Raw genomic sequence first — 22,064 nt, forward strand, 5'->3', positions numbered from 1 at the left:
CGTACACCAAATTTTACAGAGATTAATTTTTAATTATTCTTAGGCCACGCCTCCATTGCTTCCGAATGCGAATGCGGATATCCCAGCACGTAAAAATACATTGGAGTGCCTCGACTAGGTCCGACCTGCGAATTGCGAAAACCGACGAAAAGATGCGAATGCGAACGATCTCAACATGCTGGGATTGTTCGTCCGAATTGGTAGGAATGGGGAGTCGTCTGCAAAGGAATTGAGCGCTACGTGACAGAAGAAAGTTTGTTTTGCTTGAAAGCAGACTAGATTGTGAGGTGCGGAGTTAAAGAAAAATAAATAAAAAATAAAAATAAAGATGGAAATAGATGTTGATGCTTTAATATATTGTGTTTTTGATAAAATTACATTATGGAACCAAGCTCATCCAGATTACACAAACAACACGTCGTGAACAAATTATGGGCAGATGTAAGCAAGGAATTTTGAGTGGAAGATATATGTATTTTCGTTTGTTTTCTCTTTAAAATATAAACATTTAATTAATACACGAACCGTAACATTTTATTCAATTTATATTTCGTTTTTGTTCCTCAAATAATGATTTTACGAATACATGTAATTATTGACAAATACGTTTGAAATAGAAAAAAAGGGTTTCTTTACTCGTGGAGAAAATTTTCTTAGAAAGTAGGTTGATTCTGTAATCTCTAATTTTATTTAGTTATTTTAACGGAAGCGACATCCACTTTATTTTGCACACAAAGGAAATTAATAGGTATTATTGTTATTTAGACTCTCAAGACTTTAAGATACGAATTTTCAAGCAAAGATATTTCACGTTGAAGCTTTCAAAGAAACATTTCTTGATTCGCATTCGCAAACCTTCGGATATAGTAGAGGCATATGAATTCGCAGTTCGCATTCACATTCTCATTCGTAATCACATTCAGAAGCAATGGAAGCAGGCCTTAACCTGCAATTCACAGTCAACAGTGAATTTTTCAGGACTCGGAGAAAGATCGTTAAAAAAACACCATTCCATGACAAACATTATTTCATTTTAATTTATATTATCTACATATGATTAAATTTTGAAAATAATTTTAAATTTTGGAAGGTTCTAATTATACGTGTGTGGTTCTGTGTATTATCATAGATTACAGTTTTTGAAATTTTATACGGCAACATTGTTTTTGGTGATCTGTGATTGGTCAACAAAAATCGCAGGAGATTTGATTCATGGGTCGAGTACAAACATGATTCATGCGGCGTCTGTTTAACTTTATGGAACAAGTAAAAGTGGTACAGATTCTGTGTTTTGCATAAACAGTACTCAGTAGTGGCCATTTAAACCTTACACCTATCATTTTATTGAGTTATACTCTTTTTCTTACTTTTGTATCATACGATTCACTCAGTGGTTTAGTTCTTGAAACATTGGAACACGTATATTGATGACATATTTGAAGACAATTGATCTAATCAACCAAAATGTAATCGGATATGTTTCGATACAGTGCAGTATTTGATTCTTCGTATAAATACACATTTAACGTTACAACGACATATGTCCTGTAGGCAGGTAAGCGATACAGTACTTGTTAATTTTGAAGTGTAAACAACTAGCGAAAATTTAGAACTTCATAACCCGAATTTGTTGAATTACATATTAAATGGTGTTACATTTAGCAAAAGTGGTCCAGAAGTGTGTAAAAAATACGTACTTTACAGGAGAAATGGGTGATGCAAGTACTTAGACCAAACATAACGAAATCCAACCTAAACTAAGTTAACCTAATATTAGTAGAAATAAGCGAAATTCTGTCATTTTTTGGAAATATATGTGGCCTATGTTTAGCAGAAGGGGTCCAGCTTTTTTTCTAAAAAATGTTACAATTTTAGTAATTTCTGTTCACATTTGGTTAGTTTAGGGTAGGGTTGGTTAGTTTAAGTTAGGTTAGGCTAGTTTAGGTTACGTTAGGTTAGGTTAGGTTAGTTTATGTTACGTTAGGTTAGGTTAGTTTAGTTTATGTTATATTAGTCTAGGAGTCCCGCATAATTTTCCAAAGAACATAGAATTTCGCTTATTTCTACTAATATTACGTTAGTTTAGGTTAGATTTGGTTATGTTATGTTACGTCTAAGTACTTGCATCACTCATTTCTCCTGTAAATTTTGTGTTTTTTACATGCTTCTGGACCCCTTACAGAAATGACCGAAATTGTAACGTTTTTAAAGAACAAATGCTGGACCCCTTCTGCTAAACATTAGCCATTAAAAGATTTGACCTTTGTAGACAGAGTAGGTCCAGTATTTTCACGTTCTCACGAATGTGAAAATTTCGTCATTCTTCAGAAAGTTCCTACCTTAGCAAGTGTTAATTCCTCGGTGCAAAGTTTAGAAAGTAATTTACCGTCTTTCGTGTCAACACTGGGCCAGGAAATATGCTATAACGTTTACAGTATGAAAAACGCAAGTCAACCTGTACTAGGTGGCCACTAGGACATTTATTCCGAAGTTTGTTGTCCGCGTGATTTTCGACAAAAAGCATAATAATGGCTACGAATATTAGGAAATTATGAATTCTTAGGACCTCTTCAGAAGGGTATAACAGAGTAAGGTAGGAATAAGCAGACTCGTGTTAGCTTAGGGTTAGAGGAGTTTGGCCCCGTTTTGTTGAAAATAATGGAATGTAATTTGTTTGCGTAATGATCCCAAATGAAGCATCTCTGTATACCTGCAGCCAGAATACAAATTGTTACTTTCCCACAATCCAATCTTTCGCGAAGTGGTTCCCTTCGCTTGCAAATAATTACATCTTATAACAGCATATGAATTGACAGGAATTCCGGTCTCTTACATGTTGTCAAGCACACGAACGAGCAGATCATCCATTTGTTCCCGGTGAATTTCAAACATTTTATTAGAAACGAACTTTGAAACTTAACCCTTAGCAATGGCGGGTCTGCTCTTCAATCAGAATGTCCCTAAAAGCACAAGGTTACGTTAATTTAGTTCTTTAACACATTCACTGCAATTAGTTACCTTTACGTTGTGGTGGACAACTTGGAAGGAATAAGTGTCCTTCCATTTTGTTTTCCTTTCTTACTATCAATCAGTCGCATGGAACTGGAAAAATGCTGGGGTACTTTTGGCGCACCACATTTTGGAAGATTTACCGATAAAATTAAATACTTCGTATGAAAGACATAGTTATAAGGAACGCATTTGTGCAGGAGACAGAATTTTATACAAAGTAATATACCTGTATGTTAGGTTTACTAGTGTATGGTTATTAGTGTAATATCATTACGGGTGCTTTACGATGGATAAAATAAATGAGTGCGTATAAAAGGTGTCTCTATTAGATTTTATTTTCCACCGGCAGTATATTTCTGTACAGAGGCTATATTTTATGTGGAGCGTATGAAACCTTAACAAGTGGTATTGAAACTCGTATCTTTGCCAAAACCCGCTTCTTTTCACTATTCTCGCTTACGCGTATACCCATCATCGCTTACGTGCCTTCTCCCGTAGGACGCGCGGGCACGACAGCTTCGTCCTGTCCTGACTCGGTTCGGTGGCATTTATGCTTCTTAGTGTCCACCTAGCACAAGCTGGTTTGTGTTTTTGCACTGTAGTTCTTCCGTTCCTTACGTCCGGAAGCCGTATTTATAAGGACGTCGTTAAAGGTTTGTAATTTTTCAACAATTACTTTGGGTGGCCTCCTTAAATTTTATTTATGCTAACTGATATATTTTCATGTCGCCCTGCGCAAATCTTTTAGAAGACAATACGAACGAAATTAGTGAAAGATTTATAATTTTTCAACAATTATTAATTAGTCCTAGTTGTAGTGACTGCCCGTACCTGTTCATTCCGCCGGTTTTTATTTGGTTGGGGAAGGAGTGGGAAGAATGTATAAAACAGTTACTACTACTAATGGATACTAATGGAATATCATACGGCAGTTAATTGTGAGAACTCTGCTTGCTTTTGTTAGCTACTACATATCAGGGTTGGCAAAATCCATGGTTTTTATTTTTTTTAAAAAAAACTTTTTTTGTGTGTGTGTGTGTGTGTTTAAACCAGGTTTTTATGGTTTAAATAATTTCCTTTATATATTCATATCATATATGGACAGAAATTAGTTTGTTTCGCCTTGATGTTGTTATGCAACAACCGGGTTATGCTGGAAGGGGTCACATAAGCTTAAAGCGGAATAAAAACCGCTTCTCGAGTTACATCCGAGAGAAATTGTCCTCCATTTGAACTCGGAACCAGGACTAATTGGCCACAGATGCGATACGTCTGCCGACTCACTCACGAAGGAATCCTGATAAAAAAAAAAAAAAAAAAAAAAAACGTACTGATCTTTACATGCTTCTTAATATAACTGTCAAGAGTCATTTCAGAAGGACAAAAAGATAAACAGTTGCACAAGTGAAACCATTACACAGAATTACATATGAACAATTTCAAAGTACTACGGAGTACAGAAGAACTAATTTAGTTCAAGTTAGTTAACAACGACTTTTATTGGTCCAAATTAAAGAAATACACCGACTTAATCTGCATATCAATAAGAAAAGTGAATAAAAATACGAATTATTTGAGTCCACTTTGACTCTCACTCATTTATACATAAATAGATACCAAAGATACTTATTTCACTAAATGCCTCTCGTAGGGTCTGTATGACTTCCCCCCCCCCCCACACACACAAAAAAAGTATAGCATTTTTGATGTATTTTATCAACAGTAAACATTGAAACGAAACAATATTTAGAATTTTTCTTCGATTGCAATTACATAACAATAATAACAACTACAAAAAATCACAAAATAAACATTTATAAACTTATAAAAAGAAAGTTTTTGTAGTATAATCTTTTTGAGTAATGAATGGGGAATTTAGGTCTGAATATAATACGAATAATATACGGGAGTGAAACGTGATAACCTACAAATGTGTGTTCATCAAGATTTTACAAACACTTACACTTTTACAAACTTTTTTTTTTTTTTTTTTTTTGTTTAAACCAGTTGGTTTTTTTGAAAAAACCAGCTGGTTTAAACCAGCCAACCCTGCTACATATTTTTCTGGACTGTTCTCCTGTTAAACTGTGGTAAAAATCACAGTCGAAAAAAGAAAAGTTATATATTTTAAATATTTTTCATACAGGTTGAAAAACCAGAGATTGATTTATTTCCATTGAGTTAGAAGAGACCAGAAGTTTCCACCTAACAAATTAAAATTCTAAATATTGTTCTATGCTACATGACTTCTGTAGGTGAGTGGGTCACAACAGAAATAGGTTAAGAGGAATTTAACCACAGTTACACGGTTGATATAAAAGACTGCCGTAAATTTGCTTCGGGGTCCATTTGGTACAGTGGAGAGGCAAGGCAGTTGTTTTGAAGAAGTCTCCATCGTTCGGAACATAGATGGATCTCTCCTGCCCATCAAAGGTTGGATCTTCTGGTCTCTTCTGCCGAATAGTATTGTAAGTGACTATCCTACTTATCCTATAATATGGATAAATGTTGAATTGTGATTTTCAATAGGAAATGTTCAAAATTCTTACCGTGTAATAGGAAATGTCTCCCATCTAATTCTCACTTTCGTATATATTCAATTAATTAGCTTTCACTTTTGTTACCACCATGAATTAGTTATTAATTTTGTAACTTCATTTAATTTGTGTTATCATATTTCAATAAATCATTGTAAATATAATAGCAACCCTTTTAACATCATTTAAATTTATGTTTCCATAATTTAACTAAAGGTGTATCTTATTTAGCAGTGACAGGCATTTTGGTTTTAACGATAACAACTTTTCTTCGTTAAAAAAAAAAAAAAATCTTGAAAACAGTATAAATAGACATGGAAAATTTTGGAATTTAGAAACAAATATCTAGTAGACATTCTGTGGTAAGAATACTCATAGCCAAATTGTAAGCGTTTATGCTTTCAGTGCGGTAGGCCTGGCTTCGATTTCTGGTTAGTACTCATGTGGTTCTTATTCCACATGAAGAGCCTGATATACTAAAAGTAATACAAAATTTGCCGTTTTTCTTTTGCTTGTTTTTTTGTAAGTGAAGTGAGATAATGAAATGCAACTTACCACAATCATAGATACTGTTATTCTACAACAGAAAATACGAACCTGGAGAATTTTCAGTGTTTCAATCCGTAGAAATTACACTGTTGCTAGAATAACATTTCCCCTAAAATCTAAGTTAAAGCAGCGGCTTGAGGAACAAACTCAACTGCATTTCGTTATCATGTATCTTGTGAACTACTTTTTGAATAACAGTAAATAATATTTTACAGGGTGTCTATCGGTCACGAAAGTCATGAAAGTCAAGAAATTTAGCTTTTGGGTCACGATTTGTAAATCTGTACAAATACAAGTACACTAATGCCCAAAATGATTGTCGCATATCTATGACTGTCTTATTGTAAGAATATGCTTTGATAATGATTTTGCAGGGTACTTTTAATACTGATACTATGTGTGTAATTTGGAAATGTATATATGCGGTAAATTTTATAGGAAAATAATTATAAGTATGAAAATTAGAATTAATAAAACACAATGCTGTTAAATGGATAAAAATGTTTTATTTTGGTTTTATTATTCTTATTTACTGCTCTTTTGACATGAACTCTGCCACATACATGTCTATGCCGATTATACATATATTAACATTATAAGAAATACCGGGCGAATTCGTAATTAAATTATATTGCTACACATGCATATTTATAGACATGCGACAATAACTTTGGACATGAGTGTATATACTGGAAAATTTTGTTCTATAAAATGTCAAAGTGCAGCGCCAAACATGTCTATGGCCTGTTTTAGACACTACCATCTCGCAAGCAAACCATGCTTCTATCTCATGCATGAAAAATTCAATGAAGAACACGAAAGACAAAACAATTTCAAGATGAAAGCAAAATACCTTAAAGAGTTGAAAAAGAAAAGGAGATTGTTACGACAAACCGTAGAGGAAGTTGAAGCACTTCAGAAGATCGAAAAATCTCAAAAAGGAGTAAAACCATATTAGCCAACTTAAAAGAGAGATGGGATCCTCCAGTACAACAACTGTTTATAATTAGTGTGACATTTTTAAGGATTGCTAAGGATTTGTCACTTCTGTATTTAGATATGTAATTTTAAGATTAGTAGATTTGTGAGAGTTTGCTGTTGATTAGTTACCGAGCAAAACAGACTATACACAGTGAATGTACTGAAAATGATGCGAGTAGACACCAAGTTTTTATCGCTCCAGGGAACAGATTTTGAAAGTAGATATAAAATAAAGATAAGTGATAAAGAATATAAGTACTGTTATTACTTTTCGAATGCTACGAAGTTTTATGGTTTGGTAAAGAAAAGGTCACGGGAGAGTCACGAAATATCATTTTGGAATGTTAGTAGACACCCTGTTTTCATTTAAATAACTGTACGTTAAAACTATTTTGTTTATTATAAACTAAATACAACTATTCTTTAAGAAGTAGTTCACAGGATACCAAAACAACATGATACGTAATCAAATGCAGTTGAGTTCGTTCCCCTAGTCGCTGCCTTAACTTAGATTTTGGGGAAAATTTTATTCTGGCAACACTGAAAATTCTTCAGGTTCATACGTTGTAGAATAACATCATCTGTGATTGTGGTAAGTTGCATTTCATTATTTGCTTTCACTTATGAAAAACAAACGAAAGAAAGACGGTACATTTTGTATTTCAGATTCATGCCTTACACTTACTGCCTTGCCGACGAAATGGAGCATTCAATCCCAAAATAATAATGGGTCATTCCATGTCAATTCAGTAAGATCATGACGCCCAGCAGTTCAGATTTTCATCTCATTTGATCAGCTCTTAGGACCGAAAAGTTAGTGAGCCATGTAAACGTTTTCTTTAGCTGAGTTCGCAGCATGGAGTCAGAAAATGAGTTTTAATCCCAAAAGGCGAATTTCACTTATTGCTCAGAAAACGAGTTGCCAGTATTGTTAACCATTTTCTTTAGGATTTCCTTTCTTAGAAATACACAGGGTGTTTCAAAACAACACCAACAATGTTTGGGAGGTGATTCCGGACACCAAGATAAGACAAAGAGTATAAACCAACCTGGGTGCAGAAATCCGTCATTTCGGAGTTATAGGTTGCCGAAAACATGCAAAAATGAACTTTAAAGGTTCATAGCTCCAATACTATGAGACCTACCGTAGTCGGACCAAGACTTTACTTAGGAACTAATATGTGCATTATCCAAAAATACATAAAGTTCATCTGCCTATAACTCCGAAAGGAAGCATCTGTGCATCCTGATTGGTCTGTACTTTTTGTGTTATCTTGGTGTCAGGAATCACCTCCCAAACGTTGTTTTAAAACACTCGGTATATATAAATTGTACAAGTTCTCAGATGCATTCATTCTTGATTTTATCGAGAATACATATCATTTCGCTTTAGGTGAACCAAATATAAGAACAATGATTTTGAATTTTATACTTTCGGGTCGTGAGATGCTTTTGTTTTATATATACATATATCATTACATTTATACTATTTTTATTTATTTTCAGACGCATAGAAACCTTGATTTTCTTCATACGAAATTGCCTGTGAAAGGACAATTGTGTTGGATTAGTTGCGATCAAAATGAAGAGGGTAAGTTTGCTATTTTCGTTAGTAATTCTTTGTAGTTGTTATTCTATTGTTCAATCCATTAACTACTATAGTTATTAATGACTTTTGAAACCTTTTTGATGTTGCATTTGACGCTAAAGGAACCATTGCTGATGGTGGCAGGAACTTGCTGTTTCCTTACACTTTGCCTTTTCGTGTTTTCTTAAACAAAAACACCAGGTACTCACTACTTTTCATATTGTTAAAACAGGCACCCTAGAATTGTATAGGATTATTCAAAAATTATTTCATATGTCCAAAGTACAAGTAGACACAAAAGGATAATACAGGGCCGTGGATGATCATTGATAGAGTGCTCATGTCTAATGTGTGGGGTCCCTGGCTCTATTCCAGCTCACATTAAGTGAGCTTTCTTGTGGACAAACACCATATGCGTAGATTTTCTTGCTGTTTTCCCATTTCCTTCCACTTTCTTCATTCCACCATTTCGTTCGTCATCGTCTCCATTAGCCTCAGATACCTCCCTGTTGGTGTAGGGCTAGCGCGTGCGCCTTCGCTACATGTGGTTTCAGATTCGATTCTCCGTGAGAGCATTTTAAAAAAAGATTGAATTTATTACGGTAGTTTGGATTTCAGCTTAAACTATAGGTCCACACCTTATATAGCCTCAGTACTGCAAAGGGGCGTGCAAAACTCCGAACAACCAATCGCAAATCTACATAACTCCGAAGGATGGACGCTTGCTCGACAACTAAACTTCTGGCTACAAGGTTTCTGGAGCGCCTACCGATCAGTCACCTGCTGACAGGTAATCCTTATAAATTTTAGTGCCTATTTTCAGGTACTGGAGTAGTGTCTTCATTATTCAATTAAAAAAGTACCAGTAAAGCTTTTTGCTTCTTTTTTTTAAGCCTGGAGGCATTGTAGAACACGATACATATGGTTTCACGCCTTTCTGCATCGAGACATAGGGTGTGATGACGTCATGACTTCAGAGCAATATTGTTTTGGCGGGCTTCGTTTTACAACTAGAAGATTGAAATTTTCGCATACACTTTCAGTGCACCCCTTAGTATTTTTTGAATCTCTTCGTTAAAACAAGGGTGATTCAGAGTGGCGAAAGGTTTAGAAAAAGGCTTTTTATAACAAAAAGATTTACCTTTTTTCGCGATTTTCTCACCTAACACACATGATGGAGACATGTGAATGGGGACCACAAAAGTTGGCTTATTACCCCTGTTCAATATAATTAAACTATTTTGATTTATAAAATCCTCTATCAATTCACCTTTATTGTCAGTTTCAGAGGATCTCCCCAAAGAACAGATTTAGCGTTAGCGCCCATGGTTAATATAAACTCGTTATTTGAGTTTTGAATAATTTCCTGTATTTTATCAATAAAAATTCGTGTGTTGATTTGTGACGCGAGCGGTCGACAGGTGAGAGCGGCGCTCACTTACAATTTAATCGTTTCTGTAGCTGTTTATGACTATATGGGATTTATTTTGAACACATTTCTATATGTTGACATTTTGTGATTATTATTATTATTATTGTGACCACAAATAAAATTATAATGTGTTTATGGTATATAGAACTATTTTTTATTATGTTATATCTATTTTTATTATCAAATTTTTTTTATGATATCAATTTCTCTTATCCATAAACAATACAATTAGTTGATTATCATTATCACATAAAATTATTTTTATCATCATTATCACATAAGGATTAAATTTTCTAAAAGAAATAAAAAAAACATTTACATAATTAGAGCGAGTTTTCAGTATATGCTCTTAATATGTTCAACTATTCATATTTTGAGTTGGAAATTTCTAACGAAGTTAGATATAAATATCGTAGTGTAAACACTCTACTTATGTCTCTTGATACATACCGTAGGTATTTCAATAAGACACTGTTCTACTCCATGTCTCATCACTATCTTGATGTCACTCATTACACTTCCAGCAGATGCTGTCAGTGTTTCCCACAGATTGGCACCTCACATGTAGTAAATCGTACAGGGTTTTTTTTTTTTTTCTGTTTTTCGCAAGGCATAGCTGAATCTACTCCTTGTTGTTGTCCATGATCTCGGAAAAATCACTCGACGTCGTTGGTCGACAGGTGAGCGTGGCGCTCACAAATTACCCATAGTCACATTTATAAGGCCAGTGCTACTCCAGCAGAAGAGAATGAAAAGATTACACTTGACTCTCACATACAAGACACATCAAGAGACAGCTAGACTGCACCTCAGGTCTGTGACCTCACTAGGACGACTTTGAAACGGAAACATAATCCAGGGTGAGTGCTGCGCTTACCTGTCGACCGTTCCCGGGTTAAAAGCCAAAAGCGTCTTCCCTTGTATTTAATTCCGGTACAAGTCAACCAATTATCAAAATACTGGCCAATTTTGAGTATCTAAATTTCATTAGTCAATACGACAATTGAACATTTTGATCCATTTTCTCCTATTAAAATTCTTGGATAATTACGATATCCACTTCATTTGTTTCTGCCTGTCTCCTGAGTTTCATTGTGGTGATTTTTGATCGCTGAGCATTGTTTTGCATTACTTTTTAAAAATTTTTTACGACTATGCATACCTCGTATGAACTATTGCCTCCCTACCTGATTTGCTGAAATCAAAGTAGACCCTGCCATGTGCGTTTACTAGCTGTTTATATACATTTTGTATACTCCAATAGATCCCTCGCTTTTCATAAACTTCACTCACCAAATCGGTAAGTTCCCAGCCATTAGCCGGAAGATCGTAGATTCTCAATTCCATCTTGTATGCTTCCTCAAGAGATGGATATGTTATCGTTCTACATTTTTTGTGCAAATCCCTCACAGTTTGCCTAAAAGCTATTGTTAAAATTTGTCTATCTTCCAGTTTCGCTAATTTATACTTGTGATCCATATTTTCATTTAGAGGTCCAGGGCTCAATATGATTGGATCATCTCCTATGAATTCTGTAGTTGTAGAAGAAACTTGTATTTTATTCAGAGTCTGAAAGTGATGGCAACATTGTAAAAAGAAATAGAACTGAAAACACTCTGCTTTTTCACAATTTTTTGACCATTTTTGAGGAATTTTAGAGATTTGTAACAATCGGAACAATAAAACAGTTTTTCTAAAGCAATGCTCATTACTTTCATAATGAACCCTGTAAACAGAGTTTTGTCGGTGTCCATTACTCAGAGGTTTCACAGTATTAGTCAGTCATTGAAGTAAATTTGATAAACTGTCTATTAATTCTGGTATTTTCTTGGTTTGTTATAGGCGTCATACGCTCCAAAACAGAAGGGTACCTTCCTCAAGCCAGAAGTTGCATCCAAGGGCTTGTAAGTATACAACCAAATTTTGCATATATACAGATATTAGTTATTTTCTATATACTTCTCTAGTTACAATTTGGCCGGATATGTACCTGTCATTTGTCTGCTTGTATATATGTAAGACAAGATAAAATTGTATAGACCAACCTGGTGCCCAAATGCTTCCTTTCGGAGTCATAGGGTACCGAAAAAATGAACTTTAAAGGTCCATAGCTCCAAAACTATAGGACCTGCCCAGTCTGGTCACGAGTTCACTTAGGAATTAGTATCTGCCCTATCCAAATATCCATGTTTCAGAATCCTAAGATACTCACGAAGCACTTTTTACAAAGGGAGTTTGGCTACGGTCATATAATTTGAAGTACTCTCCAACTACCTCTATAAAAATTATTGCGAAGGTACCACAGGATTCTGAAACTTGGATATTTGGATAGGGCACATACTAGTTCCTAAGTGAAATCTTGACCCGATTACGGTAGGTTCCATAGTATTAAAGCTATGGACATGTTTTTTTCCGGCAGCCTATAACTCCGAAAGGAAGCATTTGTGCACCTAGGATGGTCTATACTTTTCGTCTTATCTTGGTGTCAGGAATCACCTCCCAGACGTTGTCGGTGATGTTTTGAAACACCCTGTATATTTGAAGAGGAGAAAGGGGAGAACAGTAGGAAATCCCCAGAGCTTTGTGGCTAATCAGTGGTCTGCGCTTAAAAAAAGTTTGAGGATGTAAGCCAATCAAGTCATTATTCAATCAGGTTTCGTTTAGACTGGTACAAGAACGGTGTGCGCTTTATATACCTTTTATTGTTTTAATGTTGTTTTAATTAGCTGGAGACTTTCTATTTCAAGTGTTCCCCTGCTGGTGCTGCTGTCGATGTATGTTTTCCGTACCTCCGTCGAAAGAGGAGGGACAAAATGTTGTGGGCGAGATCATTCAATGGTTGGATGCGGACAAGGTTGCCACATTGAATTATTTCACGAACTTCGTTGTGGACTGTCTTGTTAGCCATTCTAAGAAACTTACGATCTTCACTAGCCAAGACCAAACGACTGAATGACAAGTTGGCAATACAGCCGAGGTCGCTCACTTCTTTCCTCCATAAGAGAGCGGCGGGGGTGGGGACGAAGTATGTTTCACATATTTTCCGATTACACACTTGAAATAGAAATCTCTAGCGCGCAAGTCGAGATTTTTTTTCTCCCTTTCATTACCGAAACTTGTTTTCGCTGTCTTCATGAATATCATTAGAACCATCTAAAAAATAAATTTAACCATTCATCCAATAATTTCTCACTTTAGATTAGAGGGCAAGCACAATCTTTTCATAATTAAATATTATATGCACGGAACACTGTCTAAATTAATAAAGTAATTTGGAATTATTTTCTTTCGCTTAATGGTTTCGATTAACTCAATACAATCTTAAACATTTGGTGAGGTTTTTTCAAAGAAATTCTACTTATGGTACTAGAAATACTTAAAAATAATAATAATAGTCGTAAGTTCGTTTGACTACCAAAATTACTGAGTAAAAAAAATAATAAAAAAAAGACTCCAAATTAAGAACACAAATAGAATATAGATATTATTAATTATGTGATCATTCATACTTGATTCTTGGCAACACTGATCCTGAAACCTGATATGATCAGCTTTACACAAAGAAAACAGTATCTTCCATTTTAAAGTATCTAGCCCTTCCTCTTTCGTGAGAAGATAGCAGCCGTATTTTCTTGATTCTTTTCGCTCCTCGTGCATTTAACATTTCTGCACTCAGACTAGGCACTTGTTCATATTGTAGTGACATGTAGACGTATTTTCTGACTTGATTTTGCTACGCTTTCATTAAGAGTCTTCATCCCGGCGAAATTAAAATACCGCTAATTTTACAGTAATTATGTGATATCTTCAAATAGATAAAAGATAATTGAAATATGGAACAAGAGCGCCCTAGACAATATTATTTTGCGTGAGGTACCGTTATCACAAGTCACCTAGTGGCTTTCCGTTTTCAGCTGTTTAGAAACTCGAAAATAAATGCCGATTTTCAAAATGGCTCGAAATCGAAAGCAGATAAGTGAGTCGTGATAACGGTTTCTCATGTAAAATAATATTGTCTAGGGCGCTCTTGTTCCATATTTCAATTATCTTTTATCTATTTAAAGATATCACATAATTACTGTAAAATTAGCGGTATTTTAATTTCGCCGGGATGAAGACTCTTAAGAAGCAGCGATAGTAACTACCATAAATATGGAATTGCGCTTAAGAGTGAGGCGTTGTCTTTCTCAATTCTGTTTTGTAACTTTGTTCGTTAAGAAGATGGTGATGTATGTATTTAGATAAATATAGCTGAAGTTATATGACTAACGCGTTTCTGTAATGTTTCTATAATTTTATTTTCTTATATTTTCAGGTCTCGTTCCAGAAGATTGGGGGAGAGTTCACAGGTAATCTTTGTTTGTGAAATTAAAATTAACTTCGAAACCATCGAGTTAAGCAAAATACAAAATATATTATCTTGTATTCGGAGAGCTAAGTTATATCAAACTGTTTCGATGGTCGTTGTCATCTTTATCAATGCTATTCACTGTTAAACTGGTAACTTGTCTCGGCCCGTTGAAGAGGTAATGATGAACTTAAATTCATAAAATCTGTGAAGAATATAAAGTTTACATAGATTTGCCTTCTAAGGTTCCATCCAGTGTTGCCAGATTGGAGTAAAGGTAGCGGATTGGGCGACTTCTTAACTTCTCTCGGTGCTGAAATTTTACATTGAGCGACTTTTTAGGTTACTTTTAATTAACTGCAGGCTATAACTTTTCAGAATGCTCTACTTTCATATTTTGATATATGAAACCACAAATTATTCGTTCTATATTGTATAATAAAAATTTTGTCGAATATTCTATTCACAATGAACAATAGTTTTACTAAAACTAATATGTTCGATAGTAGTTCACTCTGGTTTTAGTACTTTTTAACCTCCCAATCTGAAGACACTAGACTTTTGTTGATTTTGCTCTCTTGCAGTATCACAGACCGTATTGTTGTCTCAGTTAACGTCTAGGCCTAAAATATTTGTACAGAGATGTGTAAACGTGAACATCACAAATATAATGGTGTTATTGCATTATTCATGTCAGCATAATAGTCGAAGAGGAGTTACATCAAAAACTTCCAAAATTCACGACTCTCAGATAAAGAATTTAGCAAACGAATTTAGAAAGTGAAGTAAAACATTCAGAAAGCATACTTTAAACATTGTAAAATGTATTTCAGAGCCCACAAAACTGACTTAAGCGAATATGTTGGATATCAGAAAGGTCGTCAATTTTATACTATCCCCGTCATTCCAGTTCATTGCAGACTGCAGTTATTCTGCTTCTGACGTAGAATCGGGTTCGCCCTAACACACAACCACCAACAGTCCGAAATTGCGGTCGCCGCCCGCCTGTTATCTCCCAGATATCCAATCCAAGTTTACTAAAATATAAGTTTCATCTATTGAACTTATGTTTTCTTGAAATTAAAAATATCCATCTTAATTCCTTGATGGAACCTGTGAGGACAAATCCATCTCAGCTTTATACTCTTCACATATTTTATGAGTTTAAATTCATCATTTCCTCTTCAACAAGCTGACAAGTGTATCCATGTCATCAAGAAAATTGCACCAACTATTCTACGAACAAGAAGAATATATATCAACTGTCAAATGGTATATAATCAAACGACTGTATACCGTATTTTTTCAAAGAATTTAATTTGCTTTTTTTTGTTAAGGATTCCACAGAAAGACAGGAAACAAACCCATGTTACCAGTTTAGCAGCGAGTAGCAGCTACTGAAGAAGATATCAGTGAGCATGGAAACAGTTTAGATGGAATTTATAATTCCCCAGATATAAGGTAACGCCTTTTATATTTGAATTATTCATTGTGTCTGTACTAATTGGAGCTATATGGTACATACTTACAAGAATTATAAACCTGCTTTTATATCTCAATTTCATTCGTTTACTGAATCATTTCGATCATCGCCAGTTTCTACTGCGTTGCTAGAAACAAATTTGCTTCACATTTGTTTAAGTAGTTCCTTACCTAATGTCGAGTGTTCCAAAATAATCTTTCCAACTTTGATCACGTATAAGTCAGAAATGGGAATGGAGAGAAAGGTGTGTTTGCGGCATAATGTTCACACCACCTGAAGTTTTGTCTTATACCAGCACTTCCAACAAATCTCTAGTTTCTTTTGTGTTTCTTTTTGTCAATGGCCATCCCGAACAGATATCACAGTGTGTGGAATGGTGGATGGAAACCAAATTTGCCACTAAGGTCCACGGAACTTACGGAAATGTTACACACGCACACCCTCATCACGTCCGACCATTGGGCAGTGGTACACGAGGCTCAAAGAAACCAGAAGTGTCATGAAAAGGACGAGTTCTGGACGTCCGAGCACAAGAGAAGCAGATGTGAAATAGGTGCAACAGGCATTTCTTCGGAGCCCAACCAAATCAAACCGTCAAGCATCTCGACTGTTGCAGCTGCTTCATGCGCTTCAACCTAACGACAGGCTAAAGCCTAAAGCATTTGCAATTAAGATTGTGAATCACATCGACGAGGACCCAGATTTTCTAACAAAGGTGATGTTCTCGGATGAAGTGTGCTTTCGTGTGTCCGGGATGGTAAATCGACACAATGTTCCGATATGGGGCTCAGAGAATCCGCGCGTAAGCCAGGAAATTGTACGCGACAGTCCAAAGGTAAACGTGTGGTGAGGTTTGGTCTTGTTTATGATCTTGTAGTGGGACAGTTTTTCTTTGCAGAGGCGTCAATCACTGCAACTGTTTATCTGGACATGCTGGAGCAGTTTGCATTTTCACGGGTCGAACACCTGCAACCTTACAACCTTCTGCAGCAGGACGATGCCCTTAATCACTGGACCGCGATCATTAGAGGGCTTCGGACGATACATTTCTTGGTTGCTGAATTGATCGAGGAGGACCCCAGTGCAGGACCTGCAGAAACTGCGAGCTAGCACCAGCGCAACACTTGAGCTTTTTTACGGAGAACATGCTAGATCGGACGTGAGCAGAATTGGAATATTGCTTATTCTGCGTTCTACAGATAGAGCACATATTGTACTCTGTTAAACAACTTTCGACCCCAGCTTGCGCCATGTGGACTTTGTGGTGAACGGACACCGTGCTCATGGGTTTTCTCGGGGTTCTCCCGTTTCCTCCCACTTTCCTCATTCCACCACTTTCACTCATCTCTCATAATCACAGTCTCCTTTAGCCTAACTGGCATAACAGTTGGACGTAAAACTTAAAGATTTTATTTCATTTTCTGTTAAACAACTAGTAAAACATTAGGTGTGTGTGAACATTATGCCGCAAACTGTACCTTTCTATCCATCCCAGTTTCTGACTTATACGGTATCAAAATTGGAATGATCATTTTGGAGCTACTGGTATATTTAGTATATTAGATGTACTTTCCTAATACATTCTGGAAAACTATCTTTTGTGAACTGCTATATATAAATATACCGTTATTAAAACCAAAACGTTCTTTTGAATTAGCCAGTGAATTAATTTTTTAAAGATTCCAGTGACAAAAAGTACCAGTTAGTGATTTTTATACATATATACAGTCTGTGATATATATAGCTTTTGTATTGAAATTTTTTCTGCACATTTGTTACTTCTATAGCATTTACAACTTAGGTCTAGTGACTACCGCATGTATGTTTGCTGCTCGTGGTCCCAGGTTCGATTCCCGGGAACAACAAAAAATTAATTTACATTCATTCATTTTAGGGAGCACGGTGGCTCAGTGGTAGAGCTCATACCTCTGGTGCGTGGGGTCCTTGGTTCGATCCCTGACCTAGTAAGTTTGTGGTGGACAACATTGTGTCCGTGGGTTTTCTCAGTGTACTCCCGTTTCCTCCCACATTTTATTCCACTAATTCTTCCATCATCATTCACTTGCCTTAATCATCGCCTCCCTTAGCCTAACAGGGCATAATCGTGGGACGTTAAACTGAAAGTTTTCATTTCTATATTTGAAACAATAACAGTACAATATTGATCGCACATCGTCCTCTAATAACGCCTCATGTTCTGACCCCAAATAATATTTTGTAGATAAACGGAGAGAGAAATAGACCAACACGTCCGCCACCAGCAACAAGTGAGAAAGAAATGAAAAGTTGGAAGTGCATAACGCCTTACTTCCATAGAAGCGCATGCCCTCTCTGTGTATTTGCTGGGGTCTTTCGGACTTCACGTATACTCTCTATGATTTGCATTTCAATATTTTACTTTTCGTGCTATGTATGAGTAGCTTGATCGGATCTTGAAACTGGCAAACGGGGACGCCTTGTATCTTGTGGTCAGATTTTAATTTTAGTGAGCTATTTGCTCTAGTAATAAACATTACTATAGTAATAATTGCACTTACGTTAAACGTAGCATCTAGGAATATAGGAATTTAATAAGTGTAACATGCAAATGAATGGAAGTGCAGCATTTAACATTATCTGCATTGTTAATGTAATGTAAATGTGAGTGAGAAATAACGGGTATTCAGTTTAGTTTATTATTTTTGCTTAGTTATGAAAAGAATGAATTTTCTGGAAGAGATCTATGTTTTACTCAAGGTAATCATAAAATTCTGAGCAGGGGTGATGAAAGCTGGCTCTCTCTTTCTCTTTCTTTCTTTCTCTCTCAACACTTAATGTTTGCACATTAAGGAAACGTTGTTTTTCCGCACGACACATGTGCATTAAACTAAAGATACGCTCTACATAAGCAAGATAGTCTCCACCATTTTGCAGATATTGTCAGTAATGATATGTAGTTCTTAACACTGTTGAAATATGTAACTTTTTCGAACAAAATGACCATTTTCAAAAATTGGAATATCTAGATGTCCTATATATATATATATATATATATATATATATATATTAATCCGGGACAGCTAACTGAAAAATAGCGCTGTCGGGAGTGTCGCTGTAAAGCTGGGACGTCTGGTCAGCTTGTTTATGAGGTATTATTTTCTTTATTTATTTACTTTTTGAATATTTTTTTCTTTTTAAGTGCTCATATTTTATTGTTAATTTTTAAATTGACAATACATATCAATATACTTTGACCAGAAGAACGCCTCATTAAATCTTCCCATCAATCAATCTTAAGTTTGTAGACTTGTATATTTTATTGAATGGCTTGAATCCTCTGATATTTAGGAAAGAAGTAAACCCACAATTAGTGTCCAAGAAGCTTCATTCGAGGAGGGTGGAACGTCTAATGAAAACCAAGGAAGTAGAGGAAGAAGGAAGCTTGAACCGATTAGATATGGCGCAGGACTGCGAGTAAGAGGTAAGCACAGAACAGAGCAGGTTTATATTTGGGCCAGCTTTTAATGACTTGTTGAGTGTGAGAAAAGAGATTCAAATTTCAGTAAAATATTTCCCTTTTTTCGAGGAAATCGTAACACATTTGTTTTGTTTAGAGGTCAATAGCAAGAATGGATAATATGATATATGGCAGGCTAGATAGGTTTTCGGTTCAGTTTCCTTATCTTCGTAAAATACACGGTGAGTGAAAAAATCATTAAGTAAAGTACATAATTAAAGCTGTGTGCTTCAGTTATAAAGGGAGCGGCAGAAAGACTCTGCTTGGGAAGCTAATAAATTGAAAACCAAAGATTTTACGTTTTTTTTTTTAATACCTGGAAAATATACAGAACAGTTTTAAATTACAGCGATAACATTATACTTAAGTTGTATATCTAATTTAGTAATTAGGACAGAAGTGCTATCTTGACAAGCACTAGCTACAAAGTAAAAGAAGAAAGAATAATTAATGTCAAGTGTGAGTAATGTATGTGGATTGGGCAATGATTTTGGTATGTTTCAGTTATCATAGTGACAATCTTCGTTGCCAAGGGTATGTTTATAAAATATATAATTGTGTGAGACGCCATTATAGGTAGATGTATATTTTTGAATTGTAAAGCAAACCAGCAGTTATCGTAAAATATAGTATGTTCTGTGAATTTGGGACAGGCGTATGATTCTTTAAGTTATCTTCAGTATGAATTGCATTTAAAATATATACAATTATACGAACTGAGGCATTGAATGGTTATAAAATCGAGATGTTTTGATCGAAACATTACTCAAGTGGTAGCCTTATTACTGATACAGGTCGCGAAGCTGTTGCGAAATGCAAGCTGTGTTGTTATCGGCGACGAAATATTCTTTTTAAAATTCAACCACAAAATGCACGATGTTTTGCAGCTACACCATAGTATACCCTGAAGAGGGCACGTAAACCACTGTTAGTTAGAAAGGATAATTCAGTAATATTACGTAAAAAATCTCGATATTTATGATCACATGTTTTTCTTAAGGTTAGTGTAAAGGGACTAATTTTGTCGATAGATGTCACTACAGTCTTCGTATCTCTCCCATGTATGTTTTACCTTTCACGAAAATTTACAATTTGTTTTATATATTTCAACTTAGAGACTTCAAATTTTTAGAGAAGGAACTTCATAACCTATTAATGGGAACAATCCGTGCCGATCTTTTATTTAGAATTTTCTTCATTGTTGAAACAGTTTCATTGTTAAAAGTTTGGATATCCATTTCAACAATCAAGCCATTTGAACAATGAAGAAAATTCTAAATGAAAAATCGGCACGGATTATTGCCTTCGATAGATTATGAAGTTTCTTTTCTAAAAATTTGATGTCTGTAGGTTGAAATTTGTAAGAGAAATCTTGAATTTTCGTGAAAATTAAAAAAAAAAAACATGGGAGAGATACGAAGACTGTAGTGCCATCTATCGGCAAAACTGGTCCCTTTAAACCAACCTTAATGTCTTACAGGTTGCTTGTACTCCTATATATGTATTTACGGTATACTCTAGGACAGTGCTCTATCTGTTTGCTTTACTATTGTGTGTGTATACTTTAGGTTTTTCACCCGATAGTTTCTTCTTAGTCAGAACGTAGTCCTAATCTCTGAATAGACGATTCTAAATCGCAAAGCAAAAATTGGCTGTTGAGGGATTAGGACTACGTCCTCAAGAACGGGCATTGCAGCTAGTGTGTGTTGCAGTCGTCTTAAAATACTGTAAAATTAAAAAGAAATAGCACTTGCAAATTTACATTAAAATGCTGCAATTTTTTTAAAAATCACCTTTACATTAATTTTAAAGTGCTGTAAAATTAAAAAGAAATAGCATTAAGAGTTTTCACCATAGCAAAATTAAACTACCGCAAATTTCAGTTTTTTTTTCCTGCGATATCTTCGAAACAAATAGAAATAATCAAAAAACAAACATGTAGTGCACTATTCAATTTGATTTGTGTGTGTGTGTGTCAGGGAAGAAACTGAACTGTGCCTCCTCCGTAACATAACCCTAGCTACGGGCATGGTGGATATCGCAAATAAGCCTAAGAATGGGTTCCAACTGAAACCAAACAAAGCTCAGCTGACGCATGGGTCGAAGTAGTTTAGAGCAATCAGCAGTGTATGGCCGTTTTTCGGCTCTGGCACTGGAACAACTTCAAATGTGACACCGGAGTTTGCGTGGTTTGCATATTCGGAAACTAGCCTGTCTTTCCGTTGTTCCCATACACACAATGCCCGAGAGGTCAGTCGGTCACCGGAGATACGCGCCTCCACAAATAAACAATCCGTGCTTCGGGGCCGGTTCTCGTCACTTCTTGTGAGGATCCTGCTCGATCTCTGTGTAGCCCAGGAAATGAAAGGAAAAAATCCATGATTATCGGGGAAAATTCGAGACAAGCTGAATTTTTCCCAGTTGTTAGGACCCAACTAGAGATGTATTTCCCCAAAAGCCCCTCCACCCTCTTTTAACATTCAATTTGCAAGCTTTTCGATTATCATTCATATCTCCGTTATTATTAATCCAATCTTCAAACTCCTTTTACAGTTTTTTCCTTGAACCACGATCTAAAAAATAAAAAGTTATTCTTAACAATTTTCACTGGGTCTAATACTTTAAACGATATTCGTAG

General features: G+C 35.5%; 1 protein-coding gene across 5 annotated transcripts in view; it reads left to right on the forward strand.

The window, feature by feature from the left end:
- Window positions 1-1,192: 1,192 nt before the first annotated feature.
- The window catches only part of LOC145694441 (uncharacterized), a 102,253-nt gene continuing 81,381 nt past the window's right edge, over window positions 1,193-22,064 (forward strand). For 3 of the 5 annotated variants that reach the window (XM_081770678.1, XM_081770681.1, XM_081770679.1), the window contains exons 1-5: window positions 1,193-1,555; window positions 8,586-8,670; window positions 11,942-12,003; window positions 14,415-14,448; window positions 19,258-19,390. In XM_081770678.1, coding sequence (XP_081626804.1) covers window positions 8,662-8,670; window positions 11,942-12,003; window positions 14,415-14,448; window positions 19,258-19,390 — 238 coding nt within the window. In that variant the 5' untranslated portion in view covers window positions 1,193-1,555; window positions 8,586-8,661. The remainder of the gene's footprint in view (window positions 1,556-8,585; window positions 8,671-11,941; window positions 12,004-14,414; window positions 14,449-19,257; window positions 19,391-22,064) is intronic. The other 2 variants (XM_081770677.1, XM_081770680.1) reach the window with 1 other exon arrangement.

The sequence above is a fragment of the Thermobia domestica genome, chromosome 9, assembly GCF_964235325.1.
Source record: "Thermobia domestica chromosome 9, izTheDome1.hap1.1, whole genome shotgun sequence".
In the NCBI taxonomy this organism is placed as follows: Eukaryota; Metazoa; Arthropoda; class Insecta; order Zygentoma; family Lepismatidae; genus Thermobia; species Thermobia domestica.